This window comes from Sturnira hondurensis, unplaced genomic scaffold (assembly GCF_014824575.4).
Source record: "Sturnira hondurensis isolate 20B ecotype Veracruz unplaced genomic scaffold, ASM1482457v3 Scaffold0017046, whole genome shotgun sequence".
NCBI lineage: Eukaryota > Metazoa > Chordata > Mammalia > Chiroptera > Phyllostomidae > Sturnira > Sturnira hondurensis.
Window position 1 is genome coordinate 92,779 of NW_028089677.1, and position 18,529 is coordinate 111,307.

Here is an 18,529-nt window from a genome sequence, read left to right on the forward strand (position 1 = left end):
CAAAGACAAGCTCATTCTCCTTTTAAAGGTTTTTCTACTAATCACAACAGAAACCATCAAGACTCAAATAAAAATTTCAGGTATGAGGACTGTCGGCCAACGCTTGGTGCCAATTCAATGTTAACAGGAATACCCAATTTGAGGTAGAGTGAAGAAGGAAATTTTATTCAGTTCAAAACAGCTCAATAGTAATTTAGATATAGCAGGGTTGTGAAAACCCAGGTCCCACAGGTACCCCCATGTTGCCAGGCTTCCTGAAGTCCGGGATGAGGAAGGAGCTCATGGCTCTTGGGCAATCTTGTCCTTTCCCAGGGAGGAGGCACCTGGGCTTATTCACAGGGCGGGTCCCTGCTCTCAACCTGAGTCTGGTTTCACCAAGTTCCCCTTGGTGCTGTGGAGGGAGCAGGCTCGGAGCCTCGGAACTCTGCCCTTCTCCACCTTTTATTTTTAAGGATCCAGCTTTCTTCCTCTGTGAGAAGCCAGAGCCCAAGGCTTCATTCCTGGGAAAGAGTGCCCTCTAGTGTTGGGAGAGTGAAGGCCAGAGGAGGCAGCTGCTGGCCAAGGAGGGCAGGGCTGAAGCCAAGTCTGAAAGGGAGGAGCTGCCAGCCAATGACGGGTGAGCTGCCTGCACCCTGACCTGCACGGGATCCCCAGGTATTTCTGAGTGTGAGTGTGAGTGGTTTTTCTTGGGAAGCCTTCTCTCAAAGAAGGGACTGGACTCTGTCAGGTTAACACAGTGGAGAAAGTTGCTCTGATCTCCTGTCTTGAATTCTTCTTCCTAATAAGAAAATTTTCTCTATTGGCTGTGGGTCTTGGGTTTACTTCTACCCAATTTCTTCCCTTTCTCTCTAACCCTGAATCTTATGTATTATGTCTCACTTGTGTCCTTCTTTTGTATTTCATCTTTATTTAAGTATACAGAATGCGTAGGAATGTGAGCCAAGGTGGCTGAACTTTAGCTCCAGCCTATCCTGTCAGCTCAGCATTTGTGACTGCAGGTGGGAGTGGGACTGGGGGTGGGAGACACCGTGGTATGATCAGAAGCCGGGCTCAAGCCTTGCAGTTTCAGCCCAAAGATATGACACCTCAGGGCAACATTTGCAAGGTAACATTAGTGGTTGAGGAAGCACCATGGTCAAGTGACCTGGGTGCAGATCACCTGCTGACCAGAATTGATTGTTGGTTTCCAGTTAGCTTTGCAGGAGGCTAGCCTACAGGGTTTCCCTCTTGGGCAAGTTAATCCTTGTCTCTTTTTGGCCCATGAGGGAGTCTGAACACTGTCCCGCATGTTTATTAGGTGCCTGTGCTCATCTGCGATGGGCTATTTTTTTTCTTCAGTGCGCAGTCTTCTCAGATGAAAGGCATACTCAGTGTTTTTTGCCAAGACATTGCTTGTTTTAATTTAAGGAAGCTCCCACATGCTCAAGTCTTAGGTAGTGGTTCTAAACATTTTCCATATGAGGATCACTGATTATTAAAAAACCCCAAAACTCTGGAGGGTGATTATCTCCCATTTTACTTCAATGCCCCCCTGTAGTTTCTCAGCAGAATAATTGGGAGAAGAGTTGATGTTTTGATTGACATCTCATGGAGCTGATATTTCATTTTGATTCAGCACAAGTGAGAATTCATTTCTCCCAGACAGCAGAAAGGATTCCTGCAGCTGGAAAGGACTGTAGAGGTCCTGGAGTTTAACCTCTTGGGCCCACATTGAAACTCCACCACCAGAAAGTCAAGCAGGTTGCAGAGAAGTTTCAGGCAGAGACTATGGAGCCAAACAGACCTGGGTGTTGTCCTACTGTGCTCCTACTGGTTGGGTAACTTAGGCCCAGTTTCCTGATGGTGAGAGTGGGTCTCATAGAGCACTGTGAGGAAATTTAATGGAATGTCTGTGGAGTCCTTCGCAAATACCTATAATATAGGATGTGGTAACTGTTGCTGTTATTAGCATCTGGTAGGATTTTTGTGGGGTAGAGGATCAAACTGGATGATCTAACACAACTCTGACTCTCAAATAAAGCTTGGGATGAAGCCAGTCCTACCCCTACTTATAGTTTAGTTCTTCTGAGCCTCAGTGTGTTCACTTTTAAAAGTAGGGTTAATAGAGATTACAACTAAAATATAGAACAACCATCACTCAGAACAGTCAGAAATCTAGTTGAATAAAGTCTGACAACCATGAAATTAAAGAAACCACATCCATCCAGACTGGAAGGAGCGGTGGAGACATGGAAAGGGCTGGTCCCACATCCATGAATGGTAGATAAAAATTCAGGAGGGATATCTCAAGAACAAGGAGTTCCAGCTGCACACTAGACTCCCCAGACCAGCATTCTAGTGCCAGGAAGACAAGTCCCCCAAATTGGGGACTTGCAGGGATTAAATTGGTGGAAGAAACTTCTGGAGTCCCAAGTAGTTCTCCTTAAAGAAGTCGCACATAGACTTAGACTCACTCTGTCTGAACTCAAGCACTGGGGTAGCAGCTTGAAAGGCACAAGTGGCATACAGGGAGGAAGTGAAATAAAAGGTCTGGCATTGATGTGGGAGCTGGGGGAATTGCTTTCTTCCAGAAAGAATGGTAGGCAGAGGCCACTGCCCCCTTTTCTGGGCCCTTCTCCGACGGAGCCAGCAGGTGGGTGTCATATCTGAGACTCCATTAGCCTGGCTAACACTCTTTGCCCAACATGAGATCCCTAAGACTCCACCCCACCCAATTTACGGGACTACCCGAACTATTAACTGTGACTTTTCTATATGAATGGCTGGTTTTGGCTCATGTTTCACAACTTCCTAAATCCTATCAAATAAGCAACAGCCAGTCTCAGTAAGCCCCAAGCTACTTTACTTTTTGCTAAGTGGCCCCAGGCCTGGCACTAGCAACAGTCAACCTAGCTTCAGAGTTTGGTTTCACCTGGTTATCTCCAAGTCCAGCACAAGTAGCAGCAATCTCAGATTGCTCTATGACTCAGGTAAGGTGGCCCTGGGCAGGACACAGGTGGAGTCTGACCTTGGCCTGCACCACCTGGGGTTCCCCAGAGCCTGTGCACCCAGTGGACAGCTACAGACCATGTCAGAGCACCACCACCCTGCTCCTGCACAGCTGATTTGCCATGAAGGGCAGAGGTTGGTGGTTAGTGGTCATGGTCCATCCTTGCACTACAAGAGGAAAGTGTACTCAGCCGACACAGAGGGTGCACCTGAAGTACCCAGCTTGAGTGATAGGAGAGGCTGTGCCACTGGACCCTATAGGATACCTACTACATTAGACCATGTTACCAAGACAGGGATTCATAGCAGCTATACCTAATACATAGAAACAAACACAGGGAGGCTGCCAAAATGAGGAGGCAAAGAAACATGACCTAAGTGAGAGAACAAATCAAAACTCCAGAAAAAGAACAACAAAATGGAGATAAGCAATGTATCAGATGCAAAGTTCAAAACACTGGTTATAAGAATATTCAAGGAACTTAGTAAGAACCTCAACAGAATAAAAGAGATAGAGTCAGAAACAAAGAATACACTAATTGAAATAAAGAACAGTAGAGTGGATGAAGCTGAGAATCAAATTAATGATTTGGAACGTAAGAAAGCAAAAAACAACCAATCAGAACAACAAGAAGAAAAAAAACTCTCCAAAACAAGGATGGTGTAAGCAGCCTCTGGGACAACTTTAAGTGTTCCAACATTCTCATCATAGGGGTGCCAGAAGGAGAAGAGAAAGAGCAAGAAACTGGAAATCTATTTGAAAAAATAATGAAAACATTTTCCTTATTTGGTGAAGGAAATAAACATGCAAGTCCAGGAAGCACAGAGAGTCCCAAACAAGATGGATGCAAAGAGGCCCACTTCAAGCCACATCATAGTCAAAATGCCAAAGGTTAAAGATAAAGAAAAAAACCTTAAAAGCAGCAAGCAAAAAAACAAAAACAAAAACAAAAACAAACCCCAGTTAGTTACCTACAGGGAATTCCCATAAGACTGTCGGCTGATTTCTCAAAAGAAACATTGCAGGCTAGAAGGGATTGGCAAGAAATATTCAAAGTCATGAAAAGCAGAGAACTACAGTTGAGAGTGCTCTATCCAGAAAAGCTATTATTTAGAATCGAAGGGCAGATAAAGAGCTTCCCAGACAAGAAAAAAACTAAAGGAGTTCGTCATCACCAAACCATTATTATATGAAATGTTAAAGGGACTTATTTAAGAAAAGGAAGATCAAAACTATGGACAATAAAATAACAATAAATACATATCTACCATCAGTTGAATCTGCAAAACAAACTAAGAAAATAGGAAGAACAGAGACAGAATCATGGATACAGAAAGTGTATTGATGGTTGCCAGATGGGAGGTGGGTATTGGGGAAATGGGTGAAGAGGTGAGGAGATTAAGAAGTACAAATAGGTGGTTACAGAATAGCCATGGGGATGTGAAGTACAGTACAGGAAATGGGGTAGCCAAAAGGTGGTTACAGAATAGCCATGGGGATGTGAAGTACAGTACAGGAAATGGGGTAGCCAAATAAATTATATACATAATCCGTAGACATGAACAATGGTAGGGGCATTGCCTGAGGGAGGGGTATAGGTGCTTGGTGGAGGGGAGCAAAGGGGGAAAAATCAGGACAACTGTAATAGCATAGTCAATAAAGTATAATTGAAAACACTTTAAAAAGTGGGGTTCATAATATAGGAATTTTTAAAGGATTATATATAAACTTATAGTGCATATGTGAAATTATCTACACAGTGTTTGTTCATAACAGCTACTAAGGGATTTTAGAAATTGTTCTTATCTGTACTGGAAGGCTTCAGATGAGGCACTGGGCTCTTCTGAGGGACTAGGAGCTCCCAGGGTCATAGGAGGTGGGCAAGGGTGGTGGCTAGACAGAGGTGTTGATACCCTCACTTTTACCAAGCACATGCTGAAAGTCAGGCCCTGTGTTGGGAATGATGAGAAGCCTGGTCAGGTGCTGGCCTTGAGGAGGCCCACAGTTTGGGTGGGAGGCAGACAGGACACCATGCAGGGTTGTACCCTGTTGGAAAACTGAAATACAGAATGTGGTGACAGGGTCCAGAGGGGAGAGGGGAGAGAATCACAAGGGAAAAGGGGAAGGACTCACATGAACAAGTATAAAGGACACAGGGACAATAACTAAGGTGGGGGGGCAGAGATGGGAGGGAGGTGGGGAGCACTGGGGGGGCAAGGCTGGGAATACAAGAAAGAAAACCGTACTTGAACAAGAGTTAAATTAAAAAAAAGAATTTCAAAAAAAAAAAAAGAAAAGTGAGCATGTTGGATTAACTGTCTGTATCTCTTTCAGGGCTGTGGTCCACATTCTTCTAATTTGTGTCCTGGGACCACATGAAGATGCTGCTGTGGCTTCTTTTCTTTTTAGCTCTGGGTCTCGGAGCCTGGGGTAAGTTTTCTTTCATTAGGTCAGAAGTACTTTTGGCATCAGCCCCAACCTGGTTTCACTTTCAGATTGTCCTCTCCAGACTCATCACTCCTCCCCACCAAGTCTTAACTCAGGGCTGTCCTCCCTCCATCCCCAATGCCACGCCTCCTATGGAACCCCAGTGTCACTGTGAGGTGGCCCCTTCTGAGGTGAGGTGATGTTTCCCTTCTGAGCCCAGCTTTGGTCCCTCCTCCCTGCTGAGATGGCTCTAGTCCTCAGTCTCTCCAGTTTGCCCAGCACACCTTGTCCTCAGTGTCATGGTCATGCATATATTCCTGATGACTTTACAAAAGTGCAGAATCTCAGCCTTGGTAGAGACCCTTCCTGACTTTGTCTTATAGCCAGAGAAACACGCCACACTGTGGCAGTGACAAGGTCAGTTGCCCAAGGTCATCTGACAACTTTGGGGAGGCTGGAGAGGGTAGTAGTTATGAACACTGCTCTGGGGCCAGAGAGCTTGGGTCAGGTTCCAAGTCCACAGCTTAAGGCCTGTGTCGTCTTAGGTGAGTAACTTAACCTCTCTGATCCTTAGTTTCTCATCTGTGTAGAGGGAGTAGTTGATTTGCTTTGCTCATCTTGTAAAGTTGTTTTAAGCTACAAATCTGAGCTACAGAGCATGGCCTGTGGGTGGCGATGCTGGTGACATTGCTGCTTGTAGGGGTTATTGCTCCCATGACCTCAGGTGCTGGACAGGCAGAGGGGGATGAGACATGTTTGTAATGACTAATCCTCAATTAATCCTATCTAAAACATCTAGTCTGTAAGAGTAGTCACAACAGTTAAAACGTCTACATTTTAAGAACGTTATCTGGATAAGTAGGTGTTTAATATATGTCTGTGAGTTAGCTCAAATGATGATGACATTTTGGCATGGGACATTCTGACTTATTAATAGGTAAGCAGGTGAAATGGGAAAGTCTGGGCTGTTCAGATAAGGGACAGAGAGACTGCAGAGCACCTGGAACGGAGGGAGCGTTGTGGAAAGATGGGAACATGAGGGTGTCATTGGGGCAGTTATGAGAGGCAGAGGGAGGGTGAGGCCAGAAAGAAACATCTCTGCCTTGTTTCCTAGAGGAAGCCAGGGAACTTGGGGAGGCAGAGAGGCTGTGGGCTGTGGGGAAGGGATGGGGAGCCCATGCCTCTGTGACAGTCCAGTCGTTCTGTAAGGACCAGCACCAAGTGCAATGTTCCTTTGTAGGGGATTCCCCTTGGTTCTCCTGGAATGAAACCCAAGCCAAAGAAGTGTCGGAGCAACTTGTGGACCTGTTTGTTGGCATCTCACAGTTCATTCAAAAGGGTCGCAATGGTGAGGTGGTTTGGGGTTGGCTGGAGCTGCTTAGGTGGCCAGAATGCTTCTCAGGACTTCACTGCAGTGGGGTGGGGGTCGGTGGGATCCCAAGAGGGGCATTTGCCAGAGAGTGCCAAGGGTTGTCTGGAGCCCTCCGGCAAAGGTGAGGTGCAGAAAGGACAGAGGCCCTGGGGAAGAAAGACAAAGCCCCTATTTCCAGGTCTCAGTAGGAGGGTGGAGACATCCTGTCCTTGAGTGAGCTTCCAGAGGCCCCAAGATGGACACAGACAGGGATCCTCAGGGGAACTGGGGCCCTTAGGGGCTCTCACAGCCCTGCCCACAGTGACTTTTCATCGGAAAGAGAGAGATATGTACCCAATGCTCATGGAACTTTCTGTGGGCTCTGGATCTGGGAGTCTCTAGTTTGAGGAGAGTGGCAGAACTTCCTGAGAGTCACCTTTGTGAGGGGAGGGCCAGACAAAAGACACAATTCTCTAGTTGTGGCAAATGCCACAATGGGGCATTTGCTAATGAGGACAGTGCTTCCTAAGGTATCCAGGTGAGGTGCTTCAAGAGAAGGTAGCTCAGCCCCAGGGTTGGGCGTGAGTGTCCCTGGGCTGTTTTCTGAGGGCCTCGAGGGAGAAGCTGGCCTAAGAGGAGTTGAGGATGGGATATCCTCTAGGGAAGTACAAGAAGCCAGTGTTTGGAGAAGAAGGCAATTTGACTTCCAGGCTGAACACGGCGTCCAATGGGGAAAATATTTTAGCCTAAACAGACTATAGAGAATGTGAAGGGTAGGCTGTGGGTGGCAAATGCCTCCCCCAGGGCCTGTCCCCTCATCAGGTCAGGAGAGGACAAGGGTGGTGCTGGCAGCCTGTCAGGAGAAGTAAATAGGAGTTGCCATGTGCCATCCTTCCCACCCCCTGCAGGTACCCCTACCATTGTCTCCCGCAAGGAGTGGGGGGCGCAATCACTGACCTGCAGGGCCCTGCTGACCCCACCTGTGGCCTATGTCATCTCGGAGCAGCTCATGGGGATGGAGTGCCGGGAGCAGAATGTTTGTAGCCAGAAGCTGCGGGACCTTCAGTCCCATTCCATCTACACCAAAGGCTGGTGCGATGTGGCCTACAAGTAAGAGCCTCCCATCTGTCCTTTGTTTTCCCATTCATGCTGCTTTTAAAATAAGTACAAAGTGTTAAAGTAAACATACAAAATCCAAAATCCTCCCAGGATCATCAGGACGGAGGCCCTGAGCCACTTATTCAGATATGGTCTAGGACTCTGGGAGATCTGGGAAGGAAGCAAGGGGCCTTGTATAGTCCCCATAGCTGTCCTCTTGCAGCTCGCAGAACATCACAGTTTACAAGGTCTTCACAAATATTACGCATGTGGGCCCTCCCAGCAGCTCTGAGGAACAGGCAAGAGAAACATTACCAGCCCTGCTTCTCAGGTGAGAACACCGTGGTCTGGGGAGGTTAGAGAAAGTCACACCACTGGGGAGTGTGGACCCAGAACTCTTCCCAGACTGTCTGCTCCATTTTCACACACAGACAGGCATGCTGAGAAGCAGTCCCCACCAGGTACCCTGAGAGGCCACCTCACAGCAGCACTGGGGTTCCATAGGAGGTGTGGCTTTGGGGATGGAGTGAGGGCAGCCCCGTGTTAAGACAAGTGTGAGGCGTGGAGACTGGGTATCCATGCTGAAGATTATCAAAGGAGGCCAAGATTTCCTTGATTTTCTGTATATATGAAGATCTATCTATCTATCTATCTATCTATCTATCTATCTATCTATCTACCTATCTATCTATCTATCTTCATAAGGAGGGAGAGAGTGTGGGAATAGAGCTTTCCTCCCTGATTCTAAAGACAAATATAAATGCTTTATGAATTACCCATTTGGAAAGTGTAACCCATGTTCTTAATTTATTTTTAGATGTAAGTAAGTAAGTAAGAGCAGTTGGGGGTCCTGTTGTAGCCCCAGACTCCCTGGGTGGTAGCAGGGTCTTCATCCTCTTCCTGGGGAAGCTGTGTTCACTACAGCTCAGCTGCTGCCCCTGCCACGAGGACCGCCACTGCCACTGCTGTCACTACTGTGTCCCCTCTTCTGCCAGAGCATTTCCAGGGGATTTCAGCCATTGAGTCTCTAAGTCAGGCTTTGTGGTGACAATTTAACAGCCTCCTGTGGGTACAGTGTAGCTGACAGCAGCCATGAGGGACTGTTCACAGTGGGCTGTGACACTGGACACTGGAACATGTTGAATGTGCTGTCAGCAAAGCCAGTGGTGTGCTGGACATGCCGAGGCTCCCTGAACCTCAGGCTGATGTTAGTGCAGGGCACGAAGTTGTCCCACCTCCACTCAGGGTCTTTGGAGGACTTCTGGGGAATATTCTTTCTGTGTTCAGCTTTCTGTGGAAGCTGAATATGGCAAGAGTTGTAACAACATGAATTCTGAAGTCTGTGGTTAGAAAGTGGAGGATGAGAAAGATTTAAAGAAGCAAAGAGAAGGGTACAGGTAGAACAAAAAAATAATACATTTGTTTTTAAAAATAAACTGAAAAAGGAGACTTCTGGCCAAGATGGAGGCATAGGTAGATACACTGTGCCTCTTCAAACAACCAAAAGAAGGACAACAATTTAAAAACAAAAAACAACAACCATAAATGACAGGAAATCAAACTGTATGGAAGTCCAATAACCAAGGAGTTAAAGAAACATTCATCCAGATTAGTAGGAGGGGTGGAAATAAATAGCCAGAGTGGAGAGGACTTGCGGCAAGGTAGCAGCTGGCAGATCCAGCAAGGCAGTGGATTGTGGAGTGGGTGGTCCCACATTCCCATGCAGATAAACTGGGAGAAACAATTGAAGAGGGAAACAGACCAAGTGACCCAGGGCTCCAGTGCGGGGAAATAAAGCCTCAAACTTCTGACTGAAAACACCTGTGGGGATTGAGATGGCAGCAGGAGGAACTCCCATCCTCACAGGAAAGTTCATTGGAGAGACCCACAGGGTCCTAGAACATATACAAGCTCATATACTCATATACTCATATACTCACCTGGAATCAGCATCAGAAAGGCCCAATTTGCTTGTGGGTAGTGGGGGGAGTGACTGAAATCTAGCAGAGAGCAGAGCAAGCACCATTGTTCCCTCTCAGACCCCTTCCCCACATACAGTGTCACAACCCAGTGACATGGGTTACCTGGCCCTGTGAATACCTAAGCCTCCATCCCTTACTACATAACAGGTGTGTCAAGACAAAAAAAAATTAGCCCAAATGAAAGAACAGATCAAAGCTCCAGAAAAAATACAACTAAGTGACAAAGAGGTAGCCAGCCTATCAGATGCACAGTTCAAAACACTGGTAATCAGGATGCTCACAAAATTGGTTGAATTTGGTTGAAAATTAGATGAAAAAGTGAAGACTATGCTAAGTGAAATAAAGAAAAATGTACAGGAAACAAATAGTGATGGGAAGGAAACTGGGACTCAAATCAATGATGTGGACCAGAAGGAAGAAAGAAACATCCAACCAGAAAAGAATGAAGAAACAAGAATTCTAAAAAATGAGGAGAGGCTTAGGAACCTTCAGAACATCTTTAAATGTCCCAACATCTGAATTATAGGGGCAGCAGAAGGGGAAAAGGAAGAGCAACAAGTGGAAAAGTTATTTGAACAAATAACAAAGGAGAACTTCCCCAATCTGGCAAAGGAAATAGACTTCCAGGAAGTCCAGAAAGCTCAGAGAGTCCCAAAGAAGTTGGACACAAGGAGGAACACACCAAGACACATAATTACATTACCTAAGATTAAAATTAAAATTAAGAATCCTAGAAGCAGCAAGAGATAAGGAGCAGTTACCTACAAAGGAGTTCCCATAAGACCATCAGCTGATTTCTCAATATATGTCTCTTATAGGCAAGAAGGGGCTGGAAAGAAGTATTCCAAGTCATGAAAGGTGAGGACCTGCATCCAAGATTTCTATCCAGCAAAGCTTTCATTTAGAATGGAAGAGCAGAAAAAGTGCTTCTCAGATGAGATGAAGTTAGAGGAGTTCATCATCACCAAACCCTTATTACATAAAATGTTAAAGGGATTTACCTACGAAAAAGAAGATAAAAATATGACCAGTAAAATGACAGCAAATTCTCAGTTATTAACAACCACACCTAAAACAAAAACAAAAGCAAACTAAGCAAACAGCTAGAACAGGAACAGAATCACAGAAATGGAGATCACATAGAGGGTTAGCAACGGGAGTGAGAGAGGGAGAGAGGGGGAAAAGGTACAGAGAAAAAGTAGCATAAATAGTAGGTATAAAATAGACGGGGGGGGGGGTAAGAACAGTATAGGAAATGGAGAAGCCAAAGAACTTATATATATGACCCATGAACATGGGTGGGAGGGTGTGTGCAGGGTGGAGGGGAATGAAGGGGGGAAAATGGGACAACTGTAATAGCATAATCAATAAAATATATTTAAAAAGTAAACTGAAAAAGGGAAGATTCCAAAGAAGTTTCTGTGATAAGAGTTTACAGGTACTCCTGAAGAGAAACTGAAGAAAAAGTCATATAATAAAAAAGGAATTCCTGAATCACAGCTGTTTTAAATGTTCAAGTGCTTGATTCTATAATTAAAAACTTGATGAATGCATTCTCATGCCCTTGAAATATGTTAAACTGATGTCCTCAGGTTCAAATTCCACTTCAAACCATATGAGTATTTTTAAAGGGAGGTTCTGGGAAGCACCTGTAAATGAAGTCACAACATTTAAAGAAGTCTGGGAAGTCTACACTGGGTGATCCCCCCGTCTCCTACTGTTAGGTCACTGAAGTTTAGTGCTTTTTATGAACCTCTAGAGCCCTCTCCCTTCTGAGGATGGGTGAGAGGTTTTCTGTCATAGGGATTTGCCATTCAATCCATGTTTCCTTGCCTGGTAGCTTCCTGGTTGGGGACGATGGCAGGGTATATGAAGGTGTTGGCTGGAACGTCCAAGGTCTGCACACCCAGGGCTACAACAGCATCTCACTGGGCCTCGCCTTCTTTGGCGCCAAGCAAGGTAATGGTCATCCCCTCTGTCCCTCTGCCAGAGAGTTGTCTATACTTTCTTCCTTCACTCCCTCATCTCCACACCCCTGTTCTTTTTCTTCTTTTGAATTTTTTATAGAATTTGTTTAAGTCAAACTGACCATGTAGGCCCGGGAAGGAAGATCTCAAATGCTGCGCACACTCTTCTCCTCTCAGCCTATCTCATACTGTCTTGAAGTTCTTTCCTTGCTTGGATTCTATGACATGGTATCTTTTTTGTCCTCTTCCTCTTCTCTGGTCTGTGATCCGGTGAGACAGACACTGCTTGAGCTCACAGTTTTGCCATCACTTCTGGAGTCTGAAGTTGTGTGACACTGAGCCTGCACCTGGCAAAGGCAGACAAGCATGGCCTCTCTCTTCCTCCAGCGTCTCCCATGGGGAGGACCCAACCAAAACCAGCAGTCAAGGAAGTCTGAGGAATGTCCTTTATAGGTTTTTAGCTCCCTGCAAAACAGGCGAGCCCAGGGCAGATTGGAGTCAAGAGCTGATAGCTAAATGACTGGTACCTGCCAGATCTTCATCTGCTAACTGGGGCTGGGAGCAACACTTAGAGGTTTTCTTTGAGAACTATGTGAGTTAATGGATGAAAAGGGCACTTGCCGCATGCTGGATTGTGGGAGCTACTAAGTAAGTCATGTCACCCCTTTCTCCACACTAGGGAGTGCCTGTTTTGGTCTTGTGGGCCTCCCTTTGCATGTAGCTTTTATTGACTCCCATCTCTTCCACCTAGAGATGGAGTGGATAAAGGTCTTAGCACTTGAGAGAGGTCACTCACTTGGTCTCCAAGAGCTCTGTCCAAGTAGTTCCTTGGCTCTTAGGCCCCCTGTCCTGGCTACTGGACCAGCTTCCTCTCTTCCCACTCATCAACTATTCGGGCTCAGATGGTCACCTAGCCTCCCTCTAGGTCTAGACTGGGTTGAAGTTTCTTGCTGATAGTTTGGTATTTCATGTCATCCTCTCCCAGGCAGCAGCCCCAGCCCAGCTGCCTTATCAGCGGCAGAGGACCTGATCTTCTATGCCATCCGGAAAGGTCATCTGTCACCCAGGTATATTCAGCCACTTCTCTTGGAAGAAGAGGTGTGCCCAGCCCATAAGCAGCCAGTGCCCAGGAAAGGTAAGGAAGGTTCTCAGTCCCAACTTACCTTCCTCCTAGTGACACTCAACTATTAGGGACAGTTTCTTGGGCCGAGGACACCTCACACTGAGATCCAGAAAATTCTGAGAGAGTACTTTCCTGACCTCTCCTTCCCACTGGAATGACACAGCCATGGAGCCACTTTTGACATAAATATGTATGTACACACATTTTCCACTTCATCAGCTGGTGTTCTAGGTACTAAGGCTACATACTAAGGTTACAACCATGAACAAAACAGAAAAAAACCCTTCATATTTCTGTGAAGAAAGACAGAAAATAAAGAAATCAACAAGTAAAATACATGTGATGTCAGATGGCAGGACATCTTAGAGAAAAATAAAGCATGGTAATGGGGAAGTAAACACACACACGCACAAACTTGTGTATACTATGTGAGCACACACACACAACCTTTCTAAATGCAAAACTCAGCCGACCTGCAACATAACCAGAGCAGTGAAAAAAACTTGCCTTCACAGACTACACTGACATCAGAGTGAATATTTCAAGAAACTGGATGATGAAAATCATGCCCTGTTTTGGGGCGAGCAAGCAGCAACCTAAAACCAGTACAATTAATGAACACTTTCAGTAGCTTAATGCTTTCTGCTAGAGTGGAATTTTTCTTGGACTCAAGGATATTTTGTATTAACCTTTTAAATATTGTAAACCTCTAAAGTTTTTCTTGCCTTCAGACAGGTGCTATCTTCAATAATGATAATCTTTTCACATTTATAGATTTCTTTATAGATTTCAAATTACTTCCATGTGTACATGTGATCAGTTAGAGAGTCAGCTGATTTCTGCATTTTGGTCCTCTTACATAAGTACACACACCTGCATATATTTGAGATGCATATTCAGGCAGGTAGGTACACTTGGTCTTTCGAAGGGAATGGCCAACTCTGTATGATCAATAGTTCTTTCACTTCTGCTCACACACTGGTTTCCATAGTTGTAATCAGAACCTGTAGATTTTTGCCCCTGTCCACTGGCTGTAGCCACCTGACCCAGACATTCCCTATCTGGCCTTTCCTAGAGCCCCACAGCTGAGTTCATGTTAGGATGTGCCCATGGTGCCAGAGGTTGGGGTGACTGAGGAGCAGGTCAGCCTGCAGTGGTGTGATTATCCATTGGTGGGCACAGACGCATCCCCATGGTCTTGGTTTTTCACCTTGCCACAGCGTGCCCCAGCATCATCACACGGTCAGCTTGGGAAGCCAGAGAGACATACTGCCCTAAAATGAACATCCCAGCCAAATATGTCATCATCATCCACACTGCTGGGGCAACCTGCAACATATCCACGGACTGCCAGGCTCGCGTCCGAGACACACAGTCCTACCACATGGACAAACTGAACTTCTGTGACATTGGATATCAGTAAGTGAGATTGGTGGAAATTTTACCCTCCTTCTCTTCAAGGCTATAGGAAGGAGGGCTGTGGGAGGGAATCGATATTTACTGAGCCTCTCCTTTGTGCCAAGGGCTTTACATAAGACATGACATTTTATTTGTGTAAGATTCTGGACTATCATTCAGACATAGCTAAGGGTTAGATTCTCTCCTGGGCACTTTCTCTTTAAGGGAAGAATCTGAAAAGGAGACATTTGAAGCAATAGCGGTAAAGCAAGACTGTGAGACCCTTATATAAGAGGTCTTATGGAAGACCACTGAAGATTGTGCCTATTTTATTTAATCCCTTCCAACCGCTCAGAGACACAGGCTCTGCTCACCCTTTTCCTCAGTGTGGCCCAAGCCAAACTTGCTCCCTCTGATGTTATCTACAACTGGAACGACAATACTTGAGGATGAAGAATGAAATTTGAATGTTCTTTTTTGGTTCTTTTAATGCCAGGTCTATCATAAAGAAACACACTGAGTTAATGGAATACCAGAAGCTAAATAGAAGTTGCCTTGGAATTTCATAGAATGGATGCAGGGTTAGAGGAGGATAAATTGCCATCATTCATCTGCGATCATTCATCACAACAGCTTTTGCAAAGTCTCAGGTGGATTTACTTTGGCAGGTGACTTGTTCTGGGCTGGCTGCCTCCCCTCTTAACTCCCACCATAGAAGCAGCTTTTACAAATAGAAGAAGCTGCCCCTGCCCTTTGCAGGACTTTCCACAGCCTTGCCATGCTTGTTCAGCACAGATAACAGGGTACAGACTATAAATGTGAAAATCCTGAATGGAAAATGCCAGAAGCTAAGGGATATTAATTTTCCCTTCTTGTTCAGCTTTCAGGGGCTCAATCCTGTTCCTTGACTTTCAAAACCTGTTATGGTGCCCCCCTCACCCTCCAGCCTCATGACGCATTTCTAATCCTGATGTCAACTGTAATCAAGACAAAACACCCCCTCACTCACTGTTGTCTAACATTTTTAACCAGTATTCATTGGGTGTCTGCTCCATGCCCAGTGCTCAGCAAGATAAATATGGTTCCCTTCCCTGTGGAGGTGAGAGAGAAGATAGCAAACTTCATAAGGACAAGTAAGAGTGAGGCACTCTAATGGATGAGGAATAGGATAGGCACAGGATAAATCATTAGCAAACTTTTGGGGGAGTGAGTGTGTCAGGCAGGGCTCCAGGTAAAGGGGCATCTTAGTTGGGGCATGGATAAGGAGTGGGGTTTAGTCAGGCAAAGAGGGGCGAGAAATATCCAGGTGAGGACAGCAGCATATGCAAAGGCCTGGGGTCTAGACAGAGCACATATCTTTGAGGAACTGAAGAACTTTAACTCATATGTAAAAGTAGATATTAGAGGGAAATGGTGACAGGTGAGACTGGAGAGGCCAGCAGGAGCCACATCACAAAGGGCCCTGAAGTGGGTTCTTACAGATTCAATTTGAAAGCAACTAGAAAGTAATGCCCTATGATAGGATTCAAATTTAGCAGTCATTCCAGGTGCTACTTTAGGAATAGGATGGAAGTGGGCAAAACTCTGGGCAGGGAGTTATTGCAGAAATCCAGACAAAAGGTGGTGGTGATCTTGAGCATCATAGCAGCAACAGCCGGCATGGAGAGAAGAGAGACAATTGACAAGCCATGACTGATGATTGGATGGGGCTGGGGGAGGGAGTGGGAGGCATTCAGGTGATGCCCAGTTTTCTGGCTGAGGAAATCACAGGAGAAGCTGGGTGGTTTGGACATGTTGGTTTATATAGATAGTAATTCAAGCTATGGGACTAGGTGATTGTGTAGGAAAAACATGCTGAGTGAGATGAGAGAAGGGGCTAGACTGGAATCCTGAGGAGCACCACTTTCTAGGGAAGGGGTAGGGGATGGGGATGGGAGAGGGACCTGCAAGAACCCAGCAGAGTAGAGGAAAATCAGAAAGGTGTGGCTCCTGGAAGCCCAGGAAACTTAACAGTTTAAGAAAAGAGGGGTCAGCAGGGCCAGTGTAACTCAGAAGAGAAAATGTACTAATGTCAAGGCAGTCACTAGTCACCTTGGAAGGGTCTGATTCAGGGTCACTGTGGGGAAAAAGGCCGAGTTGCGTGGACTGAAGTTGCTGTTATCATTGCTTGTCACTGTCTGAGCTCACTTCTTGCGTTCAGAGACTGTGATTGTTTTTTTGTTTATCTTTTTTGTCTCTGTGCACATTGGCACATAAGAGACATTTAGTCAATATGTGACAAATGAATGAAAGAATGAATGAATGATTTAAGGAGTAAATGAAGCCAATTCTTCTTCCCAGAGTGATTTTCTGCATTTTTCTTTGCCTAATCCTAGCTTCCTGGTGGGTCAGGATGGTGGTGTGTATGAAGGAGTTGGCTGGCATACCCAAGGCTCTCACACCTATGGATACAATGATATTGCCCTAGGAATTGCCTTCATGGGCAACTTTGTAGGTAAGGAGTGAGCACGGGGCAGAGGGGTTCTGGGTGGTGAAGCTTCATGTGGAATGTCTGGGGAGCATGAAGGACAAGGCAAACTTGTGATGTCTGGCAGTGTCAGTGGTGCATTTTAGCTTTCAGGGACTCAATATAGGATGTGGTCACCAGAAGTCCCTCCCAGGCAGAAAGATTTCCCCCCAATTTACCCATCTGCTTACCCAGTTCCATCTATCTTTATAGCCATGCCAAAGGCAAACAGAGCAAGAGGGAACATAATCTTTTGCAAACTCTGGTGCTTTTGTGGCTCAGTCAGCAAAGGCATTTTCTTCCTTGGTAACCATGGCAACAATGTTGAGGACCATCACTACCTATTAGGGTAAAGCATGGACAGTCCAGTGGTGCCATGTCTGCCTCCTGGTGTCTGCTGAGAAGCGGTGTGCTGTGCTGCAGTTCTCGTCCAGAGCAGTTTTGAACTTTCCAGAAGAAGCTTTGCAAAGACAAGTCAGGGAACACAATGACCTTTTTTTCTCATTGTGTCTGGCTGCCACAGAATATGTGAATTTGTTGACTATGGTGATGGGGGTGTGGGAGAGGGAGATTGGAATGCAAGTGCTTGGCCCTGCCCTGAGCAAGTTACCTTGAGACTCTGATGACTGACGGGTATATGTGTTTTTCAGAAAAGCCACCAAATGCTGCAGCATTAGAGGCAGCCCAGAGTCTGATCCAGTGTGCAGTGGACAAGGGGTACCTGACTCCCAACTACCTGTTGGTGGGGCACAGTGATATTGTCAACGTTCTGTCTCCTGGGAAGGCTTTGTATGACATCATCAGTACCTGGCCCCACTTCAAACAGAGAGGAGGCACCAGCTCCTTCTGAGACTGCACTCACCACCCCTGGCTGCTGGACCTCCCCTGTTCTCACTCTCCATCCTGGCTCAGCACCTCATGTCCACTCCCTGCCAACCTCTGTCTCCTCTTATCATCCTCCAGTGGCCCTCAATCCCTGTAGAGGCATGCCAGCCCTGAGTCTGGGCCCAGCCTTCCCTTCTCTCATTCTCCTCTCTCCTGGTTGCCCACCTCCTCAGCCCAGTGACACAATGGCTGGACCTTGGTTGACTTCTTGCTTCTTTGTATGTACCCCTCTGCCTGCACACCTTCCTTGGTGTCTGGGTGGCAACCCTGAGCCTCACACAGGACCTGGGTCAATTCCCCCACTCCTTCTGTCTGCTCACACTCTGACTTGTCCACACATGGATGCAACCCTTATTCAGGACTTGTTTCTAGACGTGTATGCTTCCACTAGATTGTGAGGTGGTCCGGTTTTACTTATCTCTGTGTCCACGGGCCTTCTGTATTGTCTGGAATCCAGTAGGTGCTACAGTTATTTGTGGAAGAATTGGATGAATAAATGAATGAGTTCTCCAAGTCTCCATTTCTTTTTAAATTTGCTCATCATTCCCTCTTTGGGGAACCCTTCTTGGATAGTCCCCGATCCTGCCAACATTCTCTGTTCGCATTCCTTCCCAGTTTCACAGCCAGCTCTGGTCACTTGTTTGTAATAGTTGCTGTGTCTCTAAGTGTAGCAGACCCCGTCCAGCAGAGTCTGCCTGTTGTGGCTTACTACGAGAATCAGTGCACAGGTGACAATAAACCTGTGTGGAAAAAGGGAACAGACATGACTACTCTCTCAAGGGGAGAGTGCCTATGTGTGCCTC

The 18,529-nt window shown here is 46.1% G+C and overlaps 1 protein-coding gene across 2 annotated transcripts; it reads left to right on the top strand.

Moving 5' to 3' along the window:
- Window positions 1-354: 354 nt before the first annotated feature.
- On the top strand, window positions 355-18,240 carry PGLYRP3 (peptidoglycan recognition protein 3). 2 transcript variants are annotated; one of them, XM_037067050.1, is made up of 9 exons: window positions 355-654; window positions 5,324-5,419; window positions 6,657-6,764; window positions 7,676-7,877; window positions 11,688-11,806; window positions 12,800-12,949; window positions 14,158-14,356; window positions 16,711-16,829; window positions 17,492-18,240. In XM_037067050.1, the coding sequence occupies exons 2-9, from the start codon at window positions 5,365-5,367 to the stop codon at window positions 17,689-17,691; spliced, it is 1,152 nt and encodes a 383-aa protein (XP_036922945.1). In that variant the 5' UTR covers window positions 355-654; window positions 5,324-5,364; the 3' UTR covers window positions 17,692-18,240. The 2 variants fall into 2 exon arrangements, with proteins under 2 accessions (XP_036922945.1, XP_036922946.1); XM_037067051.1 differs by having other exon boundaries at window positions 355-616.
- The last annotated feature ends 289 nt before the right edge of the window (window positions 18,241-18,529 follow it).

What these genes read in the sequence shown, in the direction of transcription:
- PGLYRP3 (XM_037067050.1), top strand. Translation starts at nt 5,365, where the DNA reads ATGAAGATGCTGCTGTGGCTTCTTTTCTTTTTAGCTCTGGGTCTCGGA. An exon ending in TTCTGTGACATTGGATATCA is followed by an intron (nt 14,357 to 16,710) that starts GTAAGTGAGATT and finishes GCCTAATCCTAG; the next exon opens with CTTCCTGGTGGGTCAGGATG. An exon ending in CTTCATGGGCAACTTTGTAG is followed by an intron (nt 16,830 to 17,491) that starts GTAAGGAGTGAG and finishes TGTGTTTTTCAG; the next exon opens with AAAAGCCACCAAATGCTGCA.